This window comes from Idiotropiscis lumnitzeri, chromosome 7, assembly GCF_059441095.1.
Source record: "Idiotropiscis lumnitzeri isolate Australia: NSW breed Sydney's pygmy pipehorse chromosome 7, RoL_Ilum_1.0, whole genome shotgun sequence".
Taxonomy (NCBI): domain Eukaryota; kingdom Metazoa; phylum Chordata; class Actinopteri; order Syngnathiformes; family Syngnathidae; genus Idiotropiscis; species Idiotropiscis lumnitzeri.
This window is the reverse complement of record NC_142397.1, coordinates 5,845,868-5,870,206: the sequence shown is the minus strand read 5'-3', so window position 1 is coordinate 5,870,206 and position 24,339 is coordinate 5,845,868. Positions and strand designations below refer to the sequence as shown.

The window sequence follows — 24,339 nt, the reverse complement described above, 5'->3', positions numbered from 1 at the left end:
CAGAGAGCGTTCACAAATGTTGGAATAGCACCGCGGGTCATCTGATGGCGCAGAGAGGGGGAGGGCTTTGAGGTTGTGATATCTGACTGCCGGGTCGACACGGGAGGGGGAGGTTGGGGCTGAGGAGAGATAAAAGTCAGGCGATAAACGCGCTGAGCACCGTGCTCGCTATAGAATCTCAATCAGGCCGTAACACAAAGTCAGGGGATTTGCTGCAGCAGTTAAACGTGATATACATCGACTGGCCACTACATTCGGTATGTCGGCACACGTTAATGAGATCTAATACAAGAGTGGTGTCAGAAGTCCACGTCGCCCGACTTCATTGGAATGGAGAAATAGAACAACAAATAAGAGGACTCACTGCGAACGTAAAATGTCCCAGTAAAGTGAAAGGAAATGTTTTCGAACATGAACACATTTTAAAAAAACATAACATGTTTGAGCCACAAAGAATCCATTTGACTTGTTTTTTATTTTCCACCCTCGCTCTGGTGGCGCGCACACACTCACTGCCAACAACGAGGCACTAATAAAATGCTGCAACGACTAACACAAAATCCACTGTGTATTTTTATGTACTATATTATGGTCACTATGGCAACGCAACAGACACCACAGAACAACTACGCGCGTCAAAATCTCGAGTATTTTGTAGATATTACGGCTAAACGTGAAGCCACGTTTTTATGGAGCGATAGTAGCGGCGCCGAACTGAAATGCGGCAACTTAAGGCACAACAGAACAAGTTTGTGAACATATAGGACTCACCAAAATGCTTTATCAAGAGCCGCTCGCCACATATTGTGGAGAGCAGGCGAAGTTTTTACTCATTTTGCTAGCTTGTATTAGCGTAATGCGGCTGAGACAATTAGCGTCTTGGCAAGCGTCAGGATTTCATCATAGATGGATGGAACAGAGAGAAGCCTTGAATAATAACTAAACCGCCTGGTCCAGAGTGGCCCGCCGACCGGTGGTTGGGGACCATTCATCTACATTAAATGTTCATGGAATTATTTGGTAAACAAAAAAGTGGAGAAAGCAAACGTTTTATAATTTTCTCTGTCAGCTTTTTGATGAGGATGATGCTTTTTGAACTGGAATCACTTCCAATTCACAGCTGTGCATTGGCAAGAGTTAATTGCTTGAATTTCTAGACCTCTTAATGCAGGGGTGGGAAAACTTTTTTGATTGGCGGGCCACAATGGGTTCTAAAATTTGACAAAGGGGCCGGACCAGGAGCAGATGGATGGAGTGTTTTGGTAACCTCACCTCATCGGAGAAAAAAAAAAAATGTTTAATTTTAAATGAAAGTGAACAAAAGCATTAAAACAATATATATCTCTTGGAAAAACCACAGTATTTTGAAACTAAAACATGAACAGGGTTTTTTCATTCAATGTTTTTCAAGTTCGGCGGGCCAGGTTAAAACATTTAACGGGCCGCATGTGGCCCCCGGCCCGTGGTTTGCCCACACCTGTCTGCAGACCACAACCACAAATATCTTAGCACGATATATTATTACATTACATGCTCCAATTCAACAAGTACACAACAAAAGAAACCGAATGAACAAATCAGTCGATAACCTCAACTTTTGAAAGTTTGGAACGCGAGTGTGAAATCTGCCCAGCGTTGACAATCACGAAATGTGACGTATGCATTCGGGATTGGAACAGGCCAGGTTAATTAGTCAGAAAGAAAAAAAAATAATTGCTTGCTCCAATAAAAGTGAACCAAACTTTGTCTGCATCTCAAGATAAGGGCGCATTGGACCACGCTAATAAAAATCCAAACAATCACCAATGTAATTGGAAACACTTAAAAATTGAATTGCCTCATGAAGGCTTAACTGCGCTGAGATACACTCGGGGAGGAGGAGGTTGCTTGTATTCAGCGTAGTCATGTCTCAGATATTGATATTTACTTCATAAAGCTTCTGCACCATATTGTATTGAGCTTTTCTTCATTAGTGGCCAAGCTGGAAAAAAAAAAAAAAAATCATTGCAATCCATGTCAGCAGACTCCCGTCCTCCCCCCAAACACACACAGAACACACATTTCGTCAGACCATCTCATTTACCAGTCTGAAAGCCTCCGTCATCTTTGTGGAGATAAATGTCAGTCGCCGACCCTCCGTCCCGCCGGAGTACGCTGACAGGAAGGAGGTCTGACCTCTGGCTGGCCGCCCCGCGGGGGGGGCCGCTGCGACAGACGGCACGAACGAGAGTGAGGGAACCACACAAAAAGATGGAGAGCTCATTTCTCCTTGACATTAAGCGTAGCGGGGTAGGAGCTGTCCCGCTTCCGAAGAGAGACGTCACGGTGCAGTAATAAGCTCCTGTGAATAGAGACCACCACGTGTGTGTGTGTGCGTGTGTGTGTGTGTGGTCAAGGGTAAAGTTCGGCGAGAGACCAGCTGAGAAACATTGGCTCGCTGGCCTCCTACAAAGATTTGCTCATTTAGGTATGTTTGTGGGCATGCTGAGAGAAAGCCGGAGAGCTGAAAGATGAAGTCGCAGAGAAAACGTCAGCCGGCCGGGCCTTGATTTGATTTATTGCAAAGACTGATACGTCTTTGTCATTTGTCGTATATTGGGTTTTGTAAATTCGGCTTTTATTGCTCAGAGGCGAAGCAAATCATGAGAAGGGAAAAAAAAGGTGTAAATAAGGGATCGTGTGGCCGACGATTGCCTCTGACAATAAGCAAAACATCAAAACGCACAAAATCATTTTTGACACGGGTTGGCGGCAGACACTAAAATGGTGCCGGGAAACATTTTTAATCGAATTATCGTTTTTAATCTAAAATATTTTAACAAAAATAAATACTGGCCACGATAAATACTGGTCAACATGAATATTTAATCAGAGATAGTATTATGTGTACCTCAACGCATTTTTGACGTTGATTGAGAAAAAATACCTTAACTGTTTTTTTTTTTCGAGCAAATCAGCTTTTAGAGATATTTTTGGACCTATAAAGGTTTACGCAATGCGGATTTTACCACGCGACGTGAACAAACAATTTACCTGTTGCTGAACTGAACCCTCAATTCATAAATATTACCAAACATATTCCTGTATTGCATCATTATCATTATTATGATTTTTAATAAAATCTGATAAAATCTCCCATTGACGGCTAAAGACGTCCAAGATCCTTTTTTTTTTTTTTTTTTTCACTCGACTGGGAGCGAATGAGTAAAAATAAAATGTCGATTCTCATGGCATGTATCCGAATGCATATCGAATCACGTTTGATTGGAGAAATGCGTAACCCTACTTGCTTATTTATCTGCTATTTTCGAGTCTCCAAAAGTCTCCAATAACACCACAAATAGTCACAAGATTTGTTGCAGCGGCCCTGGTCGTCATGGCAACACGTCTCTACATTTGCATGACCCAGAAGTGCCCCACTAAATGGTAGAATGTGACAAATGGATATATAAGTAGACTGTAATTTCTTACTCATTTTATATATTGACTGAAAAATGTCAATCTTTTTTTTTTTATTATGAGGATACCTGGGAATGGTTTGTGGGGGAAAAAAAACATATTACACTTGTGAAATGAGATCTAGCGGGGTATGATATTACACGTTAAGCCAGTCGAATGTTATTTCTTTGATATTCAAAGCATATTTGGCCCTACAAATCCAAATTTTACAAGCTTCAAGGCATTCGGTTTGGGCATCATGTCTATGCTGGAGTCGATGCTTACAAGGAAAGCTTTTATTTTGGAAGTTGTTGACTTCAAAACTAGTTTACGCGGGAGGGTAGCATGCATTAAAGATGAAATCCGCTGGCTCCAGCAGACGTGCTTCTTCGTGGACACGAACGTGTGCGTGCGTGTGTGTGTGCAAACTTGCAGAAGGACACACAAACGGGATGTTAGACGCTCGCTCTTTGGCTCAACTGGAGGTGTAAAAAGCTGACATGCTAAATGTCTCAAAGAGGTTCCAGCGCACCGACAAAATATGCAATTCACAGCTCACTCATTCATAATGCAGAGGTGAAAAAGGCCCCGCGGTTTTAGTGACTGCATTCCACATAAATGCACGCTTGTGGACGGCAAACATCGGGATGATTTTCCGATTCCAACAGTAAGACAAATATGATGCATTGGAAGAAAATCTGGTAAAATGCACTCTTAAAGAAAATTTAATTGACTAAATGACAGTAAATTCACTGAATTATTATTATTTTTTTTTTTATTAACTAATTTGAAGTACCGCTCCGTTTCCAATTGAGCTTGTAAATGCCATTTTTTGACACGTCACTAGTGAGGCCAAAAAGAGCTGCCTTCCATATGAAAGTAAAATTGGTGCGGTGTGAAATCCTTGATTGAAATTGAAAAGCAATCAAAGTGAATCGCGAATCGAAAATTGAATCGAATCTTGTGTATCGAATAGAATCGATTTTGGCAATATGAATCGCTACCCGGCCCTTTTAGACGCTCAATAAATAAATGCATGAACACAATTATACATTCTATATATATATATATATATAAATATATATATATATATATTAAAAAAAAATCCTACTGATGACCAAAATGAAGCTGCCCCCCCCCCCATCCAAAAATTGCAGTCTTACCGATTTCAAATTTGCATTCCATTACAATGTGATGTCAGTTTGAATTTGATGGATTGTTCAGCCCAACTACACCAAGCCCGACAGATATCCGCTGAAAACTCATGTCGAAAATGACTCCTTCCTCCTCCTCAAAGATGAACGACTGAAGGGATTTGGAAGCAGGCTGATGTAATGCCGCTTCAAACACTCACCCCACCTCCAAAAAAAACATCACCCGCTGTTCCCCAAAAAAAAAAAAAAAAAACTCCACAAACCCACTTTCCAACTCTCATTCAAACTGACAGATTACTGAGAAGCAAGTTCAGGAGGGAATGAGAAAGAGTGAAGAGGCAGCACTTGTGAGCAGAAAACACACACGGATTGAAGGAGAACCGTGAGGAGTATATCCCACGCCGAAACTCAAAGTGACATCCATTTTCCAGTGTGTTTGCCCTCCAAACAAGAGATAATTATGGAGGCTTTAGCTCTGCCAGGGCCGGAATGGCATCAAGTGTTGTGTGTTTGCACAGCTCTCAACAGCAGAATAGGATCTTGTGTTCACCGCGCCGTCTGGGATGGAGGGAGCTAAATATAACACACACACACACATTTCTACACGAGCTGTAGTCACACTTACACCTTCTGTTAAATGCATGCTCGTGAAGAGCAACTTTCAGTATCACGTTATCGTGGTACATTTAGTACCTGGGACTTCAGAGGGGACTTATGGATTGGATGGATGAATCGTTTTGGGCCTAGCGCAGAGCCTTGAGGAACACCACGAGTAATCTCAAACCTCCCATCTTCTAAGCTGTATGCGAGATCAAAAATGTCATCTGGTACAATGATGATTGAACACTTGCACTGACTTTTAGAAGCAAGTCTCGAGAAAGGACATCCAAGTTTGTGTGACATTGTTGTCTTTGTGAGCGAATAAAAGCGACGTTACCCCGAGAGTCCAGGTAATTAAGATCTCTCACCTGCACAAGCGCGCACGCACGCTGTCGCCTTATCATGAGTTAACGAGATAATTACTTCTTTTGTTGGCACAGACATGACAGCATTGTAATTCACAAGCTGTAATCACAAAGTATCACAGTGAACGTGCGCAAGGTTGTACAATGCAATGCGGTGTCAATATTTTCAACAAGCAAACGCATAAAAAAAAAAAAAGCGGGGGGGATAAAGAAGGACGTCTGCGTCGAGTTTAAGATTTTGTGTCTTGAGTCAGAGAAAATCGAAAATGTCATCGTGTTATTCAGGACAGCGTAGACCCAAAAAAGAAAGCCAATTAAGAGTCGTCAAATAATTAAACTCGTGATCTCGCCTCCTCTTATAATTTTATGGCAAATCAGAAGAGATACAATAGCTCGAAAACTATCCAAAAAAAATAAACCAACAAATTCCCCGGTTGGTTAATTTGAGGTTTGTCATTAGCTGCTGCGCTTCAGCTTCACTGTTTGGCAATTGGCTACTCAACAATTGCAGGCGGCTGAAGTATTGAAGAGTGTAAACATTTCAGAGAGTGGATTACAAAAAATAATTGCCCTGTGTGAGCAATAACTACTTCTTAATGAGGTAATTATTGTTAATACCCGTTTATTCCTTAAGTGCAAAATGTAGCTTTTTTAATTCTAAGAGGGTATTTTTTTATTTATTTTTTTGGTGGATAGCCGCCAACTATTGTTGCAAGCTGGGAGCAACAGGCCCATTGTAGCGCTTGATTGCACTCCTCCACAGAACACACAAAGAAACGGACTAATTATGAAAGCATGTCTGATATGGGAGTTGAGGGGCCAAGAGTGATACAGAGGCTAAAAATAAAAAAAATAATAAAAAGAAATAGCTGATATATGTGCTGACTGGCAGCAGGGGGAAAAAAGTCATAGCACGATTTAATAATCACTTTATAATTACGTACGCGCCTGTCGTATTTGTTTTCATGCCGACTGCAGTCGAGGTATTTCGGTTGCAGGAAATGGCGGCCAGCAGGAGAGAACATTGCGAGTTGATGCTTGAGAACATTTTTCAAAATAGTTACTGTAAACACGCACGCAAACACGCACCATTATGTACACGAGGATATGGCAGCAAGTCATCGGTTTACATTAGCGGGCTATTCACAGCATTTCCTGCACGCTGTTACTGGCCAGGCCACTTGAAAATGCTTCATGAGGAGGATATATTTGACATACAGTTAATCTTTACAGTATGAATTCGATATGATCTACTTCAACGGTTTGTGTAGGTCTGTATTATACTGCCCACAGTTGGTCAAGGCAGATAAGTCAGAAGGAGCAGCAAATTGCCTGTTGAATTGAAGGGAAAAAATACAAATAAAATAAAATTAAATATAAAAAATAAATAAAATAAAATAAGATGAAATAAACTAAAAATAAAGTATTTATTTATATATATATATATATATATATATATATATATATATATATATATATGAGTAGGTTTTAATGAAGTACAATATCAGAGTGAAATCTTTGTGTGTGTGTGGTTTTTTATTTAGTTTTTTTGGGGGGGTGGGGGGACAGCCTGGAATGGATTCATTTCAACAGGAAAAGATGATTCAAGATAAGTGTCGAGGACCATGATCGCGGAATGAATCAAACTTGTATCTTGAGGCACAACTATATTTCAGTTTTAAGTTTCTTTTCTTCCCATAATTGTATTTTTCAGTATTAAGAAAACGCTTACAACATGTTCTTGGAATTTTGAAGGATTTCCTACCCGATAAACTGTTTTTAGACACGTCACAGAAAAATGACGGATGGTTGGTGTGACAGCCGAAACTGTTAGCAAGGTAAGAGATTTATCGCTTTAGTAGGAAAAAAACAATTGTCTGAAGAAAAAAAAACTTTAAACCTAAAAAAAAAAAAAACAAATGAATAAATAAAAAATAGGAAGAATGCCACGGGGCGACCACTGTACCTATATGGAGTTAAAAAAAAAAAATGAGACATTAACTCGTTCACTGCCATTGACGAGTATAGACGCCCAAAAGTATCTTCAAATTACCTGGGCTGGCAGTTAAGTGAATGTCTTGAAAATGTAAGACAGAAGAGGGCCATATGTCTTATCTCCAGAAAAGAAATACACAAGCCAATACGAGAACCTTTACATTGATGTTCATGCATTATGCAAATAGAAGCTTCTACACAGGCTTCAAAGATTCGATAATCTACTAAAGACAAAGCTTCAAAGCCAAGGCCCTTGGCGGAGAACATTCCCCAACACGAACGGCGTTTTGGCAAGCTGGCTTATTTATATGCACAAACACACCGCTATCGGCGTCCATCCAGGTATTTTCTCAGCCCCTTATGTTCTCCCCTTTGGGCGGAAAGGAAACTCATTATGAGGCTCACACTACAAGAGGACACCACCTCCGCTTTCGGTGCAGGCTCAGATCAAAAAGACATGAGAAAGGGCAGAGGGAGATCAAATGTGACTTTGACAAATCCACAGCCCCCCGCTGCATACTGAACACACTTCACACAATTGTGTGGTCACGGGCTCGCACGAACGGGGCAGAGTGGTTAACGGTTGACCTTGAAGAATTTCCTGGATTTGAAAATGAACTTTTCTGCATTTTGTCAAATGGTTTGTTCATGGGCAAAACAACCAACTAGTTGTCAAGGTCTTTAAATATAAATATGTATTAAAAAAAAAAAAAAAAATATATATATATATATATATATATATATATATATATATATATATATATATATATATATATATATAAATATATACATAAATATAAATATATATATAAATATAAATATATATATAAATATATACATATATATATATATATATATATATATACATACACATATATATTAGGGCTGTCAAAATGAAAGCGTTAACTCAAGATTATCATTTTTTTTTTATTCACGTGATTAAATATTTTAACTCACTCCAAAAATTAATTTGCAAGCACAAATGAAATGAAAAATTAATCTAGCAAAGCCAAACTCAAACACTGTACCATATTAGCTATACATCGTCTCAAAACTAAACACCCTGCATAAGTTACAGAAAACATTTTTTTTTTTTTTTCCGAACAGTGTTGTCGCTGCTCTCATATACGGGTGCGCCACAAACACAATTTCTGATTCCTTGATTCCCCAAGGGAACATTTTCTAACTAAATGCGATCTTGACAAATGTATTAACGCATCCAAAATCCTAACATAGCATTTGTCATCTGATCCGTACTTTTTTCACCTCTTATTCACATCACGGCAAAATTAAATCTCACGATTGTCCGAGCGCGGCGTGTACGTTCAAGCCTTTTATTTGCAACCTTGATATCCTCTCCAAGGACTAACTAGCAATTTGCGTCTCCTCGCATCCAAATGTCCGTATTGCAGGAACGCTGTCAGATGAGGATTACAATGCCTGTGATCTTGTTAATGGATATTAATAATAGATGACTGGAGAAATGAGGAAGGGTGCCTGCGTAGTACCGTGAAAGGAAGAGATCAAGTTGGAGTGGGGGTTGCTTCCATATCAGTGGAGGTCAGAGGAGAGCTCTCCTCTGCTCCTCACGCCGCTACTCCTCTCTCCTCCTGGGATCTCATTACGGCCAACTGGCTCTGCTAGGAGAACTGAAGCCCAATCTGCCTATGAGCTAAAGAGGGGCCACAAAGTGGACGCATGTGTGCGCATGTGCGGAAGGGGAAGCAGGAGAAGCAAGGCAAACGTCGGAAAAAGCGCCGAGCGTGTTGCCCTGAGCAGCAGATTGTCGTTACAAGCTACAGATGGTCGGGAGTCGCCGGTGGCAGATTGACTTGACTTGTGCTTTGCGCACACGTATGTGCCACGAGCGCACGCCTACGTGAGCGCGCAAGTCGCCTCTCGCTTGTCGACTATAACGACTTAAGTCGGTGTTTTCCAATGTTTACCGAGCCAAGGCGCAAAATTGGCACAGGAGAATTTTTCATGGCACACTACTACATAAAAATGTCACAAAAAGTGCACGATGCTGTACATAAACTTTTTGCTTCAAGTAAAGTTCTAGGCTCTACAAGTAACTCCTGCTCGAGAAACATTCAAATGAAAGCGTAGCGCAGTCGTCCTGAAAGGCTTCCGTATACTTCCTTGTTCGACGTCCGTTCGTACGCTTTTAAAATCAGAATCCAGTAAAGTGTTGTTTAACTACCATTCAATGCATTTTAAATGTGTGATTGGTAACAAAGAAAAAAATGATTGCTTTTCAAATTGACAACAATTGGCAATTTTGATATTTCAGCAAGAATGTGCATGATTTGCCTTGACGGGCCACACAAAATGATGTGGCGGGCCAGGTATGGCCCACGGGCCTTGAGTTTGACACCTTTGGCACAAAATAATCCAATGCAGGTATCTTCCGCCCGCCCGCGTCTCCTCTCTTCCCGCCGATTCTTTTCTTCCTACAGACGAATTGGACCCTCAAAACCTTCCAACTTCGCTGGCACTCCAACAATTCCAAGCTTACGGCTGCGGAGATGTCACGCCAGGAGTTGGCTGCCATTTGGCCATGTTTAGAAAAGCCGATGAATAAATTTGCACACCTCCTCGCACAGTCGCTCGTCTACTTGGTTTTCTTTGTTCGAAATGGCGGACTTGCCGGGAAACCTGATGTCGTCATTGCAGCATGCGACATAACGAACCAATCAGGAGAGATTCTGCGCGCTTTGGACCTACGAGTATCTAACCAGCATCTTTCGGAATATAGGCTGAGAAGCACAACTGTCATGAGCAATAAAAAAGCAGCACTAATAAATGTTTTAAAAAAAGAAATAGAAAACTTATATAACAAGAAAGACTCGATTAAATATATATATATATATATATATATATATATATATATTAGGGCTGTCAAAATTAAAGCATCAACTCGAGAGTAATTTAATTTTTTTTAACGCAGTGAAGTCAGTTTTATTTACTTTGAAATTATTTGCAGGAAATGCACGTGTTTACATCTCACTGTTTCATGTAACATGAAAAGCTGAAGTGATACGCCACCGATTTGTTTGCATTATTGTTGTGATCTCATTTATGATTTACTGACTTCTGTCATAGACCTTGGTATAAAAAAAAAAATAATAAAATAAAATAATTACACATTAAATCAGAGTAGGGAGACATCGAAAACAGGCTGGATATAGCTCTCAAGGAACCGGAGTTCCTCACCCCTGGCCTCGAGCCCCCAAAATCAAGTCACTTCATCACTGCCAGTATTTCTGACTTGAAAAATGGGTCTTATAATTCTGGAGTTGCAGCACATTAATTCCATCCCCTGGAGCACCTAAATGGCCCACTCAACCACAGTCCACAGGTTTAATAGCGGGACAGCTCACATTTCCTGGAGAAGGAATGCTTTTGCTTCTTGAGTTGACCAAAGGCCAAAAGGCTGAGTTGGAAAGGTCAACAACTTCACATTCAAATGCACAAGCCAACTGCGACTAAAAGAAAAAACGACAATGCAGCCTATTGAGGAGCAGTTGGATCTCAGTGCAGATGGGACGTAAATACAAAGTAGCGAAAGAAGAAGAAAAAATACTTGCTATCAAAGTCGAGTCAGAACCGCTTCGGGATCGAGTCAACTAATTGCTAATTACGTGTGTTTGGCATCTCATCTTCCAATCAGCTCATTTACAGAGCACTTTTGACAGGCCCGTCTGCTGCCGTCGCTCTGTGAAGCAGATACAGATCCAGCCGACAAACGCGACGGAACAAAAATAAGATGCCTGTGGATGGAAGTTAGCTTGAGTAGCTTCAGCTATTACCATTGTCGCCCGTCTTAAAATATGCACGGCACAAAATGAAGCAGCAGCTTCATCGCCAAATGGTTAAGTCCTAGAATGCGCGGATAAACAGCTGTGTGCTAACGAGAATTGATTTCGGGCAGAAGTTGCATGACACGGTAACCGCCAACATCACGACAATGACGCCAGTGTACACGGCTGACGTATGCTGTAAATATTTCAGCAAAAATGAGACGGGTAGCGTGGTCACTCGCAAAGCATGCGAGTTGATCCAAAATACGATGCATGCACAAACGAAATCGAAATAGTTCAGTTCATTCTGTGGTCCGTAATATGTCAGAAAATGGGCAAAAATCGTGATCAAAGTAAAATCAGATATTTCCAAATCATTGTGTGGATTAATCACTAAAGATAATCAGTCTGCTTTTGTGGACTATAAAAATCTGAGAATAGTTACTGTTGAGAGGCTGAAATTCCAAGGGAATGGTCAATTTTAAGTTACTGTCTCTAAACGATTAATCGACTCAGAAAATAGTTGTAGATTAATTTGAAAATTGGTTAGTTTTCAATTAATTGATATTTTTTCTAAATAATAATAATAATAATAATAATATAATGAATTGAAAACAAGATTAAGAAGAGGACCTTGAAAAAATTAATAAAATTAAATCACAATCGTGAGACTGAGGGGAACAAATAAAACGGTATCTTTCGGACTATAAAGCAGACTTAAAATCCTCTAATTTTCTCAAAAATTCAAAGTGCGTCCTATGTATGGATGTCGAATGGAAGTGGAATCAAATTTGACTTATTTGCTGTACTTGTTTGTTTCCCAGAATGTCCAGTAACGCATCTCATAACCCGGCGTGCCCTATCTATGGAAAATTTCGCAAAATAGACGTGTTCATTGATAGTGTGCCTTATAATTGAGTGCGCCTGTAGTCCGAAAAATACGGTAATGACGTGGTTCATCCCCGTACAGCAACTTCGGCAACAAACTAGACGGGCCGTTGTGCAGTTCTGGCTGACTGCTATTAGGAAATGTGAACTACAAACTTTGATGTATTCAAGTTCACAATACTGAAAATATCAATTAAATTCCAAAAATATGCACGTTAACTTCATGGAAGAACAAAATTGTCCATGGTGTCCCCGCTTCTCACACAAAATCGTCTGGGATCGACGCCATCTCACCGGAGACGCTAATGAGGACAAGCGCCATAAAAAAAAAAAATGGATGGATGATGATGAAAATGTGTCCCCGTGAGTAAGTATGGAGGTGTGTGTACTTTCCACAACCACACACATTCGTCAACATTTGGCGCAGGTCGGACGGGAGACGGAGATGAAGAAGGAGTGACACGCACATACCTAAGAATACTCACAAATGTAATCTCGCCGAGGCTTTAATGCAGAGTGATCATCACTCCAAAAAGCCACTCCATGTTCCCTCCCTCCCTCCCTCTCGTCTTCCTCCTCCTCTTTTCAGCTCATCAGCCATCCATCGTTCCCGCCACATGTCCCCGAGTCATCGGCACGCTCTCATCTTTCCTCCACCACACTGTCCGGCCCGTGATGAATTCCCGAGAAATCTTCCCAATGGGCTTTTACAAAATCAATGGCTGTTTCTTGAGCGTCGCGGTGTCGTTTTTACGTCTGTGTGGAAGCCAGCTGTCAACTCTCACATGGAGGCGGGTCGGTATTGTAAAATATGAGCTTTTATTTCAAAATAATATCTGAGCCAGGGGTGCGGCAAGCACAAATAAATGACGGATTGAACATTAAATACATCTGCGACCTCATGGACTTTCATTTTCTTTGTTGAATCGATAGTTTTAATGGGACGTGTCCATCTGGAAAACGTAACTTTTTTACTGATTACTTGACTTGAAGACTTACTAGGCTACCCTTTACAAATGTTTCTTTTAAGGCAGTCCATTTTGACTTGACATATTTAACCGTTAACATTGTAAATGCAAAACTTTTCATTTATGATGGACATGGTTGAACATTTGGGACTTTTTCTTGAAGCTTGAATGTGAAACTATCAAATGTTTTCTGATGTTGTTTAACGTACTGGTACTGTTCTTGAAGCTAGATAACACTTTGTCAACAGCACGTCCTTAATATTTTTTAGCTGACACAAACTCAAAATTGTGACTCTACTCCCATCTTGAAAACACACACCGCTCTCCTGCTTCCGTTGTGATTTTTCATTTGGTCGTCACACTCCCGGACGGGAATGCAAAATTGCGTCCCAGAATGCTTCAAGCTGTAAACACTGCACTTCCACTTTCTTAGGTATTCGACAATGTACAGTTGTGTGCGGTGTTATTCATTTCCACGTAGCCACATTAGAGGACACTGTGATGGAAAAATATGTGATTACTAATCAAGTATTGTCAAATGTTACACACCGCTGCACCCAAGAGTTAGCCAACAGCATTAGCATTTGGTCTTAAACGATAAGAGATCTGCAAGCTGCTTGGCAACATTATCAAAATGTTCAGCAGGAAGGAAATGTGACAGAGTATTTAGAAAAGAAAATATGAACAAGGTTTAATCGTTTCATTTTTTTCCAAGTTTGGCGGGCCGGATTAAAACGTTTAAGGGACGTGTGTGGCCCTCGGGCCGTAGTTTGCCCACACCTGCTTTAGATGAACGCGTTACAAACATAACTAGTGTCCATACGGCGCAACCCCAAGCGGTGTCGCCATGAACTTCTATTTATTTTACTGCGGAACATCGCAAAGATCCGGTCGGAGAGTTTCGTAATTAGTCACATCCCGACCGGGCCCAGTTATTGAAAGATAAAAATCAAAAGCATTACAACGGCGAGACTCATCTCCCCACATTAGGCTGATTTAGAGCCCAGATTCTATTATGTGCAGCCAACTAAAAACCTAATAAACAGGGATTAAACATCCCGTCTTTAACGTAAGTGTGTCTGCAAATGAAATGTGAAATAAAAATAAAAAAGCCGCGCAGCTGAGCTCCGTGGCCGTGACGACGTACTCGGATAGCATCCAGTTCATATTTTGCACGAGCAATTACGTTTTCCGCCATAACCGATACAAATGTGAGGAGTTACCGCCGCCCAGGAAGCCGGCCGGGCCGCGTTTTGACAGTAAATAAGCTAATAGGCAAATGGCACGGCTATTAAATGAGTTAAACCCGATCGATGTCAACTTCGGAGCAGAGGTATATAAATTTATTTCAAATGAGTCACCGACTGACACCAATAAAACAAGTCATCTGTTAGCATCTGTCTGCCGAAACGAGGGAGCGGTATATGTGTGTCTCCGTGGGTGCGCGTACGAGCGGGAGAGCGAGGGATGAGGGGAGGTGAAGGTATGGATGAAGCCGTCACTTCTCTTTGTGAGAGTGTGGGGCTGTGAGAGATGAGAGAATGATCTCCCACGCAAGGCTGCAAGAATGCTTACACCAACACTTTCTCTGCTACAGCAACGGAAAGAAGAACTGTCACAGGCCTGGGAGCAGATCAATGTCCACAACACAAACACGCCCATGGACGCACAAAGTTGCCCGACCTCTGATGACGCTCCAGTCCCTCCTTCACTGGCAGTCTCTCCCGTTTATTCTCGCTTTTTCCGTCTTACAGTATATCAACGCATGAGAAGAAGTGCGTAGATACTTCCTGGGTAATGGTGCCTCAGTTTTTCATCCGCAACAAAGCGGTGATCATTTCCACAAATGAAACCAATGGACCGCAACTGACTGGCGACCTGTTCAATGTGCATCCTGCCTGTCGGCCATAACCAGCGGAGAGAGGCTCCAATTTACCTGCAACTGTAATGAGGAGCTGAAAAACGGATGGATAGATGGAAAATAACAGATTACACTCCAAGGCACTCGGACAAATCCGCACATGAGACAAAACTTGTGATGAACCGATTATCGGCCGGGCCGATTATCTGTACCGATATTTGGCAGTATGTCGATAATCGGCATCGGCCTTTTTAATAACTTACAAGGCCGATCAATTAAAAGATGTTTTATTTTGATTTGCTGCAGCACACTTCTCTATCCCTCTGCTGTGCTGGTGGCCCTGCCTGCAGAAACAGATTGGCCCGCCCACAGCACCATCTGATTGGTTCCTTGTGGAGTGGGTAGCAGCCAATCAGCAGTAAATTGCCTGTTTACGTTTTCACCTCAAGTCACACGCACTAACACAAACTTGGCCGAAATTTGAATAAATGTCAGTCTACTACAACGCGCAACTAATAGAAAACTATTTGCGGTCATAAATTTTAGAGAGACATTTGTTTTCATTGAACTATAATACATGCCAGCTCAGCCTGGGAGCCCCGTGCACTTTTTGTTAGACTTTTAAAACCAAGTTGTCTATTTTCTATATCTAAGAAGTGCTCAAAGGCATTTAAAACTTTTGCAGTTTTTATTTTAAAAAATTTTGACATTTCCCTCTTTTTTCAACCAATGAATATCTGCCTGAAAAATCGGTCATCGGCCTCCATGACTACCAATATCGGTATCGAGATATATATATATATATATATATACATATATATATATATACATATATATATATATATATATATATATATACACGTATATATATATATATATATATATATATATACATAAAAGAAAAAAAAAAGAGTCAAGTGCCTCTAACTGTGAAAACTGCAAAAACATTTACCGTATTTTCACGAGCATAAGGCAGACTTTAAAGATCCAAATAACCTCCAAAACAGATTAGATTGTTTGAAGAGAAAATTGCCGATTGTTTATAAAACAAGTACATTAAGTTCATTAAAGACTCAAAACTGACTTTGAAGTTTATAAAACCAGGTTCACTGAGGACTGAATTGCCTCTAATGTTCACCAAAACACGCAGGCTAGAGTCATCGAGGACTAAATTGTTCCGGAGCGCCACTCGGTGTCACCGCTAAAAAAAAATAAAAAAAATAAAAAAAGCTTAGGTTGTTAAATGCTAAACAAGCTGCTTCATAATCACCGACGTTAAAGCCAGATCCAGCTGTCCCTCCTCTACAGATCTTTATCCAATCACATTAAGTTCTAATGTGCTCTTTCTGCATCCATCCTTGACAATCCAGAATTTGTCATTTCGACACCACTGTCGTAAAACGTCCAAATGTCACAGTGTTGATTTGCCAGGAGCTGACACGCTTTGTCTATTAAAGACACCACCGGTACACACCCCTGCAGGATACTCCCGAATTTGGCGCAACTCTGCCTTTGACACGACGCACTCCCAACCCCCGCAGGTGAGCAAAGGGGGTGGGGAAAGCGGTGTGTTCCAACTGTCAGATCTATTGATTTACTATCAGAAGGCCAGGGAAGGCGAAAGCGGGGGCATGTAGGGCTGCGTGTATAGGTGATAGTTTAGAGCGGGCTCGTGTCCGTTGAGGCTCGGCATACGAATACGCACGGGGAGACTCCCAGGGAGATGCGCGGCAGTTGCGGGTAAGTCGACGTGGAGACAAACAGAGTTTAATTCTTGGTGGCGTCACTGGAGAGTGTTTGTAGATGGAGAGCAAGGGGGGATGTTGCAGTCTTGCACAGTGCGAGAGCAGGCAGGCTGGTCTGTGAGTATGTGTTGTTTTTCATGAAATATGCATGAAGCATGTTTGAACCCTGCACACCAGCCCATTCCCTTTCCTTACAGACCGGCAGCTTGCCAAGGTCCTTGGAATCCACAAGAGCGCTCCACAAACTTCAGTTTCGGTGCGGTACATACTAGGGATGTTGACAGCACTTGTTTTTTAGACTAATACCAGTACGAGTATTCACTCTTGAGTATTCAGTGATACAGATTTTATCTCGAGTACTCGGTGTCGGGCCATGCATTTCACACGTAGGCTACTTGAATAAATCCTCCTTATAATACATCATTTATGACACCACGGCAGGACGAATAATATACAGAAAGACACTTACACAGTACTGAGTGAGTGTTGGACGACCTCGCTTCTCTTGAAAGGCCCGTCTTGAAAATGGCCTCGCAAGTGTATCGGCAATTAAATCCATACTTTTCCCTCCTTCGGCCATTGTGGCTTAAAATGCAAGAATATATTTGAGATTTTTCGAACGTTCGCCAGTTACGACTTTCGGGTGTGTTGATTCCGCATAGCGCTGCCCCCTCACGAGTGAGTATCCAATCACAAAACGAGTTCATCACCGTCAGCGTAAGGCCAGCGAGAAGGCTCACTGTAACCAACTCGTGACACACTCAGTAAACGCTATATTATAATCCTGAGCAATTCCATTTTACCGGTTTGAATGAAACATTATCAAGTCCTCTAAGTGGCAGTAATAAAAAAAAAAATTTGGTGTGTGTTTTTTTTTTTTTACTCTTAACCCAGCTCTATCTACTCCCAATGCAAGTGGACTTTAACGTCAAAAACATAATTGTACGTATATACAGGAGGTCCTTGGCTTGTAAAGGTACCAAAATCCGACACTGCAAGGTGGTGTAAGAATATGTTGACACGAGAACACACTTGCATAGAAATACATACATACAGTCGGCATTTTCCACTATGCATTTCATAAAAAGCAGGTGGAGGCACATCACAACAACACACGGCAAGAAATACAGGAGGAATATCGTGTGAAATCAATGGCCATCAGTCCTGCACTACTTCCCTAAAAGCGGCTTCTGCATGCGGGTGAGCCAGTGTCCCAGTTTGAGTATTAAAATAGACCACATACACAAACTCGCCAAAAGCTATTGTGAATTCCGAGTCAGGTGCTGCACGCGTTTCTAGGTAAAATATTTTTTTTTAGTTTATTTAATAAGTAGGGCAATATGTATCATTTTGGGCCACTTTGTTATCTGCAGAGGAACGTGCGTCTGTGTGTGTCAATTTGGCTTTTAAGTTACAGCAACTTTGTAATTAAGAAGCCATTTGCAGCTGCGCTAATGAACAACAAACTCCTTCAAGCGGAACAAACAAGCTCAAAACAAACATGCAAACACACACAGTCGCACCAGGAGACCAGTCCATCTGTTCGTTAAGGGAATCAAAGGTTTTTTTTTTTGTGGCCACACACACACACACGCGCACCCCCCCACACATACACACACCAGTGAGAATGCAGACATGACATCATATTTTTCTGTCCCTGCGAAAGGTTTGTACTAAATGCATAACTGGAGCTGTGCACGCACTGTGAAGACAGCACACTGCGTGTGTGTGCGGGGGTGTGTGTGTGTGTGTGTCCTCGTCCATCAATTTCAATGTGCAGGCATCCTTTATTTGCATTCGTCTCAGCCTCTGTTGCGACTGTTTATCTTCAACACCTCTGTCTTTTGTTTGGATGCCATGCCCTGTGAGCACTGTCTAATTTCTAACCCGTCTCCCTCGGGAAGAGCAAGAGGTGAGGAGGGAAGGGAGGGAGGATGCAGACAGGGGAGGACACGGCCAAAGACACTTCATTAATCAATCAACCAGCTTTGAAAATTTACCTAATTAAGGGCTAATTAAGGATCTGGGCAGCAAGCCAGCTGGCGCCCTGATCCGCCGATGCCGCCGCAGATGACACTGAAGGTAAACACCCCGCCCCTTCCCGCCTCCCTCCCTCACCCCTCCTGCTTTATTAGTCTATCGGCAGATAAGGCTCACAAGGCTCTTGTCACAGCATTTGTCTTTTTTTCTTACCGGGAAAAGGTCGGTGGTCGTAACAGTGTCATCTGGACTGTGGCTGCTTCCGTTCTTGTCATGTTCCTGCCAGCTCCCTCGGCGCGACACGCTGGCGCGCCAGGCACGCTGGATACTGCAAAGTGAAGGAAGTTTGAGTGATGGCGAAGCAAATAAATTCACACAAGATGATGCAGAGTGGAAAGCAACAGAGAGGGCCGGCGAATATTTTTGCAAATGCACATTAGGTACACCGGTCATCAATTAGAAAGATGACAGGCTTGATGAGTGACATGGGAGTCAGATTACCGGTTGGAACAAAACAGTTTTAGTTTACATAGAAAGACAATTTACCTTTTTAAAGGAATTTTACAATATATGTACAGCATAAAAATAGGTTTTACGCGATCAAGATTTTGGAGCCCATCGCCGATAAAAAAAAAAAAAAGGATATAAACGATCACCGATCCGATCAGAAGATGGAACAATCTACCCGATCTACACAAACAACTTGATACCATATTTTTCAGAAAAAAAGGCGCATTACTGCACATGAAGGGAATCAAACCAGAACAGCAAAGAAGTCAAATTCCATTCAACATCCACACATAAGGAGCACCAAATTCTAAGATGCACTGTCAAATTTGGAGCAAATTAAAGGATTTTAAGTGCACTCTGTGTAAAGTCTCAGAAATATTTTATTATTAATTTGAGGAGCTTTTTATTCAAAAATGCAATAACCATTTACAAACATCTACGTTATTTTCCGTTTGAATTCTTGTTACTTTTTTAATTGAGTGATTTTCATTTTTCAAAAACAAACAAAATGTTTGGAAGCCTGGTGCAAAGAAAGAACCTGTTTAATTCTTTATGGTGGTTCGCCGAGCACCACCATGATGACCAACATTAAAATACAGCTGCAAAGTGCTTATCAAAAATGAGACGGAGAGGTTTTATCCCTAAAAAGTATATTAAATAGTAGTAAGCCACGGTAACATTATGCAGTTTGAACATTAACACTGCGCTTAAAAATATGTCAAATAAAACAACTGCACTTAAACAATGATTCAATTAACATGGAATAACAAACAGTTTCCAAAGATTAACCGTCAAAAGTACATTGAACTTAAAAATGAACAACAATTCCGGCAGTAATGCTTTCACGTACCACTAGAGGGAGCCTGTCGAACTCTTGTAGTACTTGTTTGACATTCAGACAATCGCTGCTTTCAAACGTGTGTGTTTCCTAGACAATCTTTTTTATTTGAAAACTCTTCTAATTACTCAGAGAGTAGCCCATGACACAATTTGGGTCTACGCAAGAGGCGCTTATCGATCAAAGTGCTCAATTTGATGCTGAATTGGCCTTATAGGAAGTCCGCTCTATAGTTCCGGTGTCGTCTATAACGCATTTTATGTTGCAAAACACACTTGAAACATTAGAAGCAACCCTGCACGGGGTGAGAATGGCTGATGTCACAGCACTCTACACCGTTTCTCTTCCTCGCGTGTCGATTTCTCCATTTTTTTTTTTAACATTTTTTTATTAACTTTATCTATTTTCCGCCTGTAGAATGTGTTCAGCCTGTTCTGACCTCTCCCCACTCATCACGCACCACACCTCCGAGAGAGTTCCCCGTCACTCTCCACTTTTCTTTCATCCCCCGAGTGGCCCTGACACCGAGGTCCACTGTGGGGTGTCGCATCAATTACCCGATGGAGAAACACATTCACCTCCGCTGGAGCGGAGAGACAGCTGAAGCAAATGGAACAAATTGAATCAAGAAGCAGAAATCCAAGCTCCCCGAACCAATACCTTCGCCCTTTTCTTCCCTCCGAGCCCATTTTTGCCACTTTTCCTCTTGCGTCCATTCCCTCTTGAGCCACCACTTTCGCCCAGAAGTCAGTCTCGGCCCTGTGCGCCGCAATCATATTAACGCTACACAGAAACAATGGCTTTCCCGTTCTTATATCGTCGTTTTGCCCCGTTCCACCTCGGAAAGCGGAACGCGACAGCGTGGCCCTGACTCTCAACGAGAGGGAGGCTCGACTAAATCGGCGCAGCAGCTGGGAGGCAAATGAGCGCACCGGTCAAGCGCAAGGTGAAAGTGACCAAATGAGGACATAACGAGAAGAATGGGCTTTTTGGAAAGTCGAGTATAATCACAGCGGTGAGACTCACACAATAGCTTTGATTTCCAGGTGTGGCTGCTGTTGTTGCCCGCGGCGATGAAGCCTGTTGTCTGCCTCCACCACGCTCCTCTGGGGGTGGCTGAGAATGAGCAAGGATAGGAAAGACATGGGTAATGTTTTAGGCGGGATCAGGGCCAAATTTGAAAGTGTGTTGTTATCGATAGAAATAAAATGATGTCTTTGGGGGATCAAGCCTGGGTTGAAGTTTAAAATTAGGAATAAGGTTGTGGTTTCGAATTAGGCATTCAAGAAAAAAAATTCTGGTTGGAATTATCGTTTCAAAACACGATTTGGGTTTCAACGCTGGGTGGGTTGGAGTTTTGAAATTAGGGTCAAGGTTTCAAATTAATGTTTAAAACATTGTTATAATAAGTTGGGATTTTATTTTGTTTTGACTTTTGTTTTGTTTTTTAATTCAGTTAGTACTGTTTAGAGCAGTTTGGGTAGTTTCTATTAGCTTTTATGTTATGAAAAATGTTTTATTTAGTCTAGTTTTTATTACATTTAGTATTAGTAGTATGTTAAAGATATGGAGTATTTGTATAATGTATTTGTATAAAAAAAATAAATAAAAAACCACATAAAATAAACATGCCAAAGATTATGATTGATAAAACTTACCAAAATGAAAACAAAAAATTAAGGTTTTAAATTAGAGTTACAAGTATAGGTTACAGTTTCAAACGAGAGTGTCAAGCCTGAGTTAGCATTTGAAATAACGGATCGGGTTTCAATTCTGAGTTCGGGTTGTAAATTACGGTAGGTCGACTCATCCCGGCATGGCGTGTGTATAACCTCCCAGTTCTGATATTGCTTGTTTCTGAAATTGCGTCAATGAGACGGCACGTGCTCTTACCTCTCCACCTTGGGAACGGTTTGCCCTCCACGGTGATTGCAGTAGCGATGATACCGCTTCACTTCTTCCTGCACAGAGTAAGAAAAAAAAAACATGTTTAAAAACAACCGCAGACATGACAAAGCAGGCAGAAGTTGGCTTTGGATAAAGAAGTTTATTGCCGATCCAAATGAGGATTTTCAGCCCGAGCAGAGGTTAGTGCTCTAATGAGAGCCATTCCGGTTTACCGTGTCCCGCTCTAAGCTGTTTATTGGTCACAAGATTGTATTTCTCGATCTGTTCACATGAATGTAAATAACACAGAGTGCCGTTAAAAGCTGATTATGGCCAACTGTGTGTGCGTGGTTGCGCGTGTGTTCCGACCAAACAGAGGCTGCGGTCCAAGAGGTGATGCTGCCACTGAGCTAATTGGGATGATGCAAATAGAAGAAAGTGAGCAATGCCACTATAGCAACTACGTGGCGTTTCCACAAGATGTAAAGACGAGTCAGTCTGAAGAACTTTTGTAATGCTGTCATGAATGATATTAGTACTGGACAGTTGTGCCTTGAGATAAGAGTAATTCATTCTGTGCTTGTAACCAAAAACTCATGTATCGCAAATCATCTTTTCCAGTTAAAGGAATGGAAATGCCATCAATCAGTTTGCACCAGAGCTGGATGATATATTAATAAAATCTAATTATAACAACCATATTATATAGTATTTTTTATTTTGGTTCGATAGGCTAGGCTTACGCTAAAATAATGGCAAATAAACATGAATTAATACGAAATATCGACATCAATTAGCTTCCCTGTGGGGAAAAAAACAAATTGTAATGCGTTATAAATAAAGAAAATTGCACTGTTTAATAATAATTAAAATAAATGTCATGAATGCAAATAAAATATTTATAAAATAAAATAACTTTTGTATTTTTGCCCATCATGATTGCGGCTGCTTCTGATGTGTGCGATTTGGCCACTGGGTGGCAGTATAATCCAGTAATACAGACAAACGAAGAAGCGTTTTACTCAGTTACTCTGACTCAGTAATTGGCAGTATTACTCATTTATTACATGCATTTTTCCTTATCCTTTCATTTAAACATAATCAGCCACATAGATGCAATTCGTTAGCCTGCCGGTGGTGTTAACAATTATCCGTTAGCATTAGGCTAGCAGATTTCGAAGCATAATTATATTGTTTTTTTTTAAATCCTCCACATACAATTCTCTTTTTTATACATTTATTTTGCTTGACCAAGCCTCTTTTTTTTAGGACTTGTTCACTATACCAAACTGCTGCTTGATGTTAAGTGAGCTGGAGTAAGCGAGGATAAGCGTCAGCTCATCTCACCGTAATGAGAATAAGCGAATATTGCAACCAGTGAGTTTCGATATTAGAACTGAACATCTGCAGTTGGAATGATTACAGCTGTTCAAAACAACAACTAAAAGAAAGTTAAAAAAAAATGTAAAAAAAAAACTGTTCTCTTCGAGCCAGATGTTCAATTAAACATTGGCGTCCGTGATAAATTGCCTAAAGTCGGCTTTTCTTTTCATCTGAATATAGATTTATCTCATCGAACACCATACATCACCAATTCAACGCGCCACTACTACATCTTCGTGACAAGATAATGGAATTTTTAATTCGGATGGCAATATTTCAAAAGTGAACTATCACATATTGAAAGTTACATGGAAAGCCGAGTCGCTCGTCTTATTTTGCAGATGCCTTCATGATTGTCCTGCGGCATCTGGGTGTTTACAGCCGGCCATAAAGTGCGGGTCACCGCAGAGGATGAAAAACACTTTAAAAGCTGGACGTGAGCAAAAAAGGAGAAAGGTGGCTGCGGCTAACGACAGGAGAACCGCAACAGTTTAAATCAATGGCGTGATTGCATGAAACATCCATATGAACGTCACATTCTCCTGCCGGGAGGGTGCGTCATCGCAACACAATCGCATTATTTTCAAATTCGACATAAAAAGGCGATCGATCGCGGGAAGTAATTTGTTGATGAAAAATTAGTGGGCGCATTCCTGAAATCATTCGCAGAAGTGCTTGTGTTACTCACATTCATGACTACAAATACATGCGCATATTCTTCCACGACCATGCACCTGACCCAATGGTGACACACACACACACACGCACACGCCCACACACACACAAAACATTCAACACACACATCAATCTCCCTAGATTGGACTGGCAGCGTGAAACATCTGCATCCGTCTAATGTCTGGTGAGCTATAGCTGGTCACACGAGGAAGTGACTGATGAACCACACATCATTCAAGATGCGCAGCA

The 24,339-nt window shown here is 41.2% G+C and overlaps 1 protein-coding gene across 1 annotated transcript in view; it reads right to left on the bottom strand.

The window, feature by feature from the left end:
* Positions 1 to 24,339, bottom strand: part of schip1 (schwannomin interacting protein 1) — a 202,803-nt gene that overhangs the window by 174,494 nt on the left and 3,970 nt on the right. The window contains exons 3-5 of the mRNA XM_088300538.1: positions 22,039 to 22,106; positions 21,172 to 21,261; positions 19,011 to 19,125 (exon numbers count right to left, since the gene is read on the bottom strand). Of these exons, the coding sequence (XP_088156664.1) occupies positions 19,011 to 19,125; positions 21,172 to 21,261; positions 22,039 to 22,106 (273 nt within the window). The remainder of the gene's footprint in view (positions 1 to 19,010; positions 19,126 to 21,171; positions 21,262 to 22,038; positions 22,107 to 24,339) is intronic.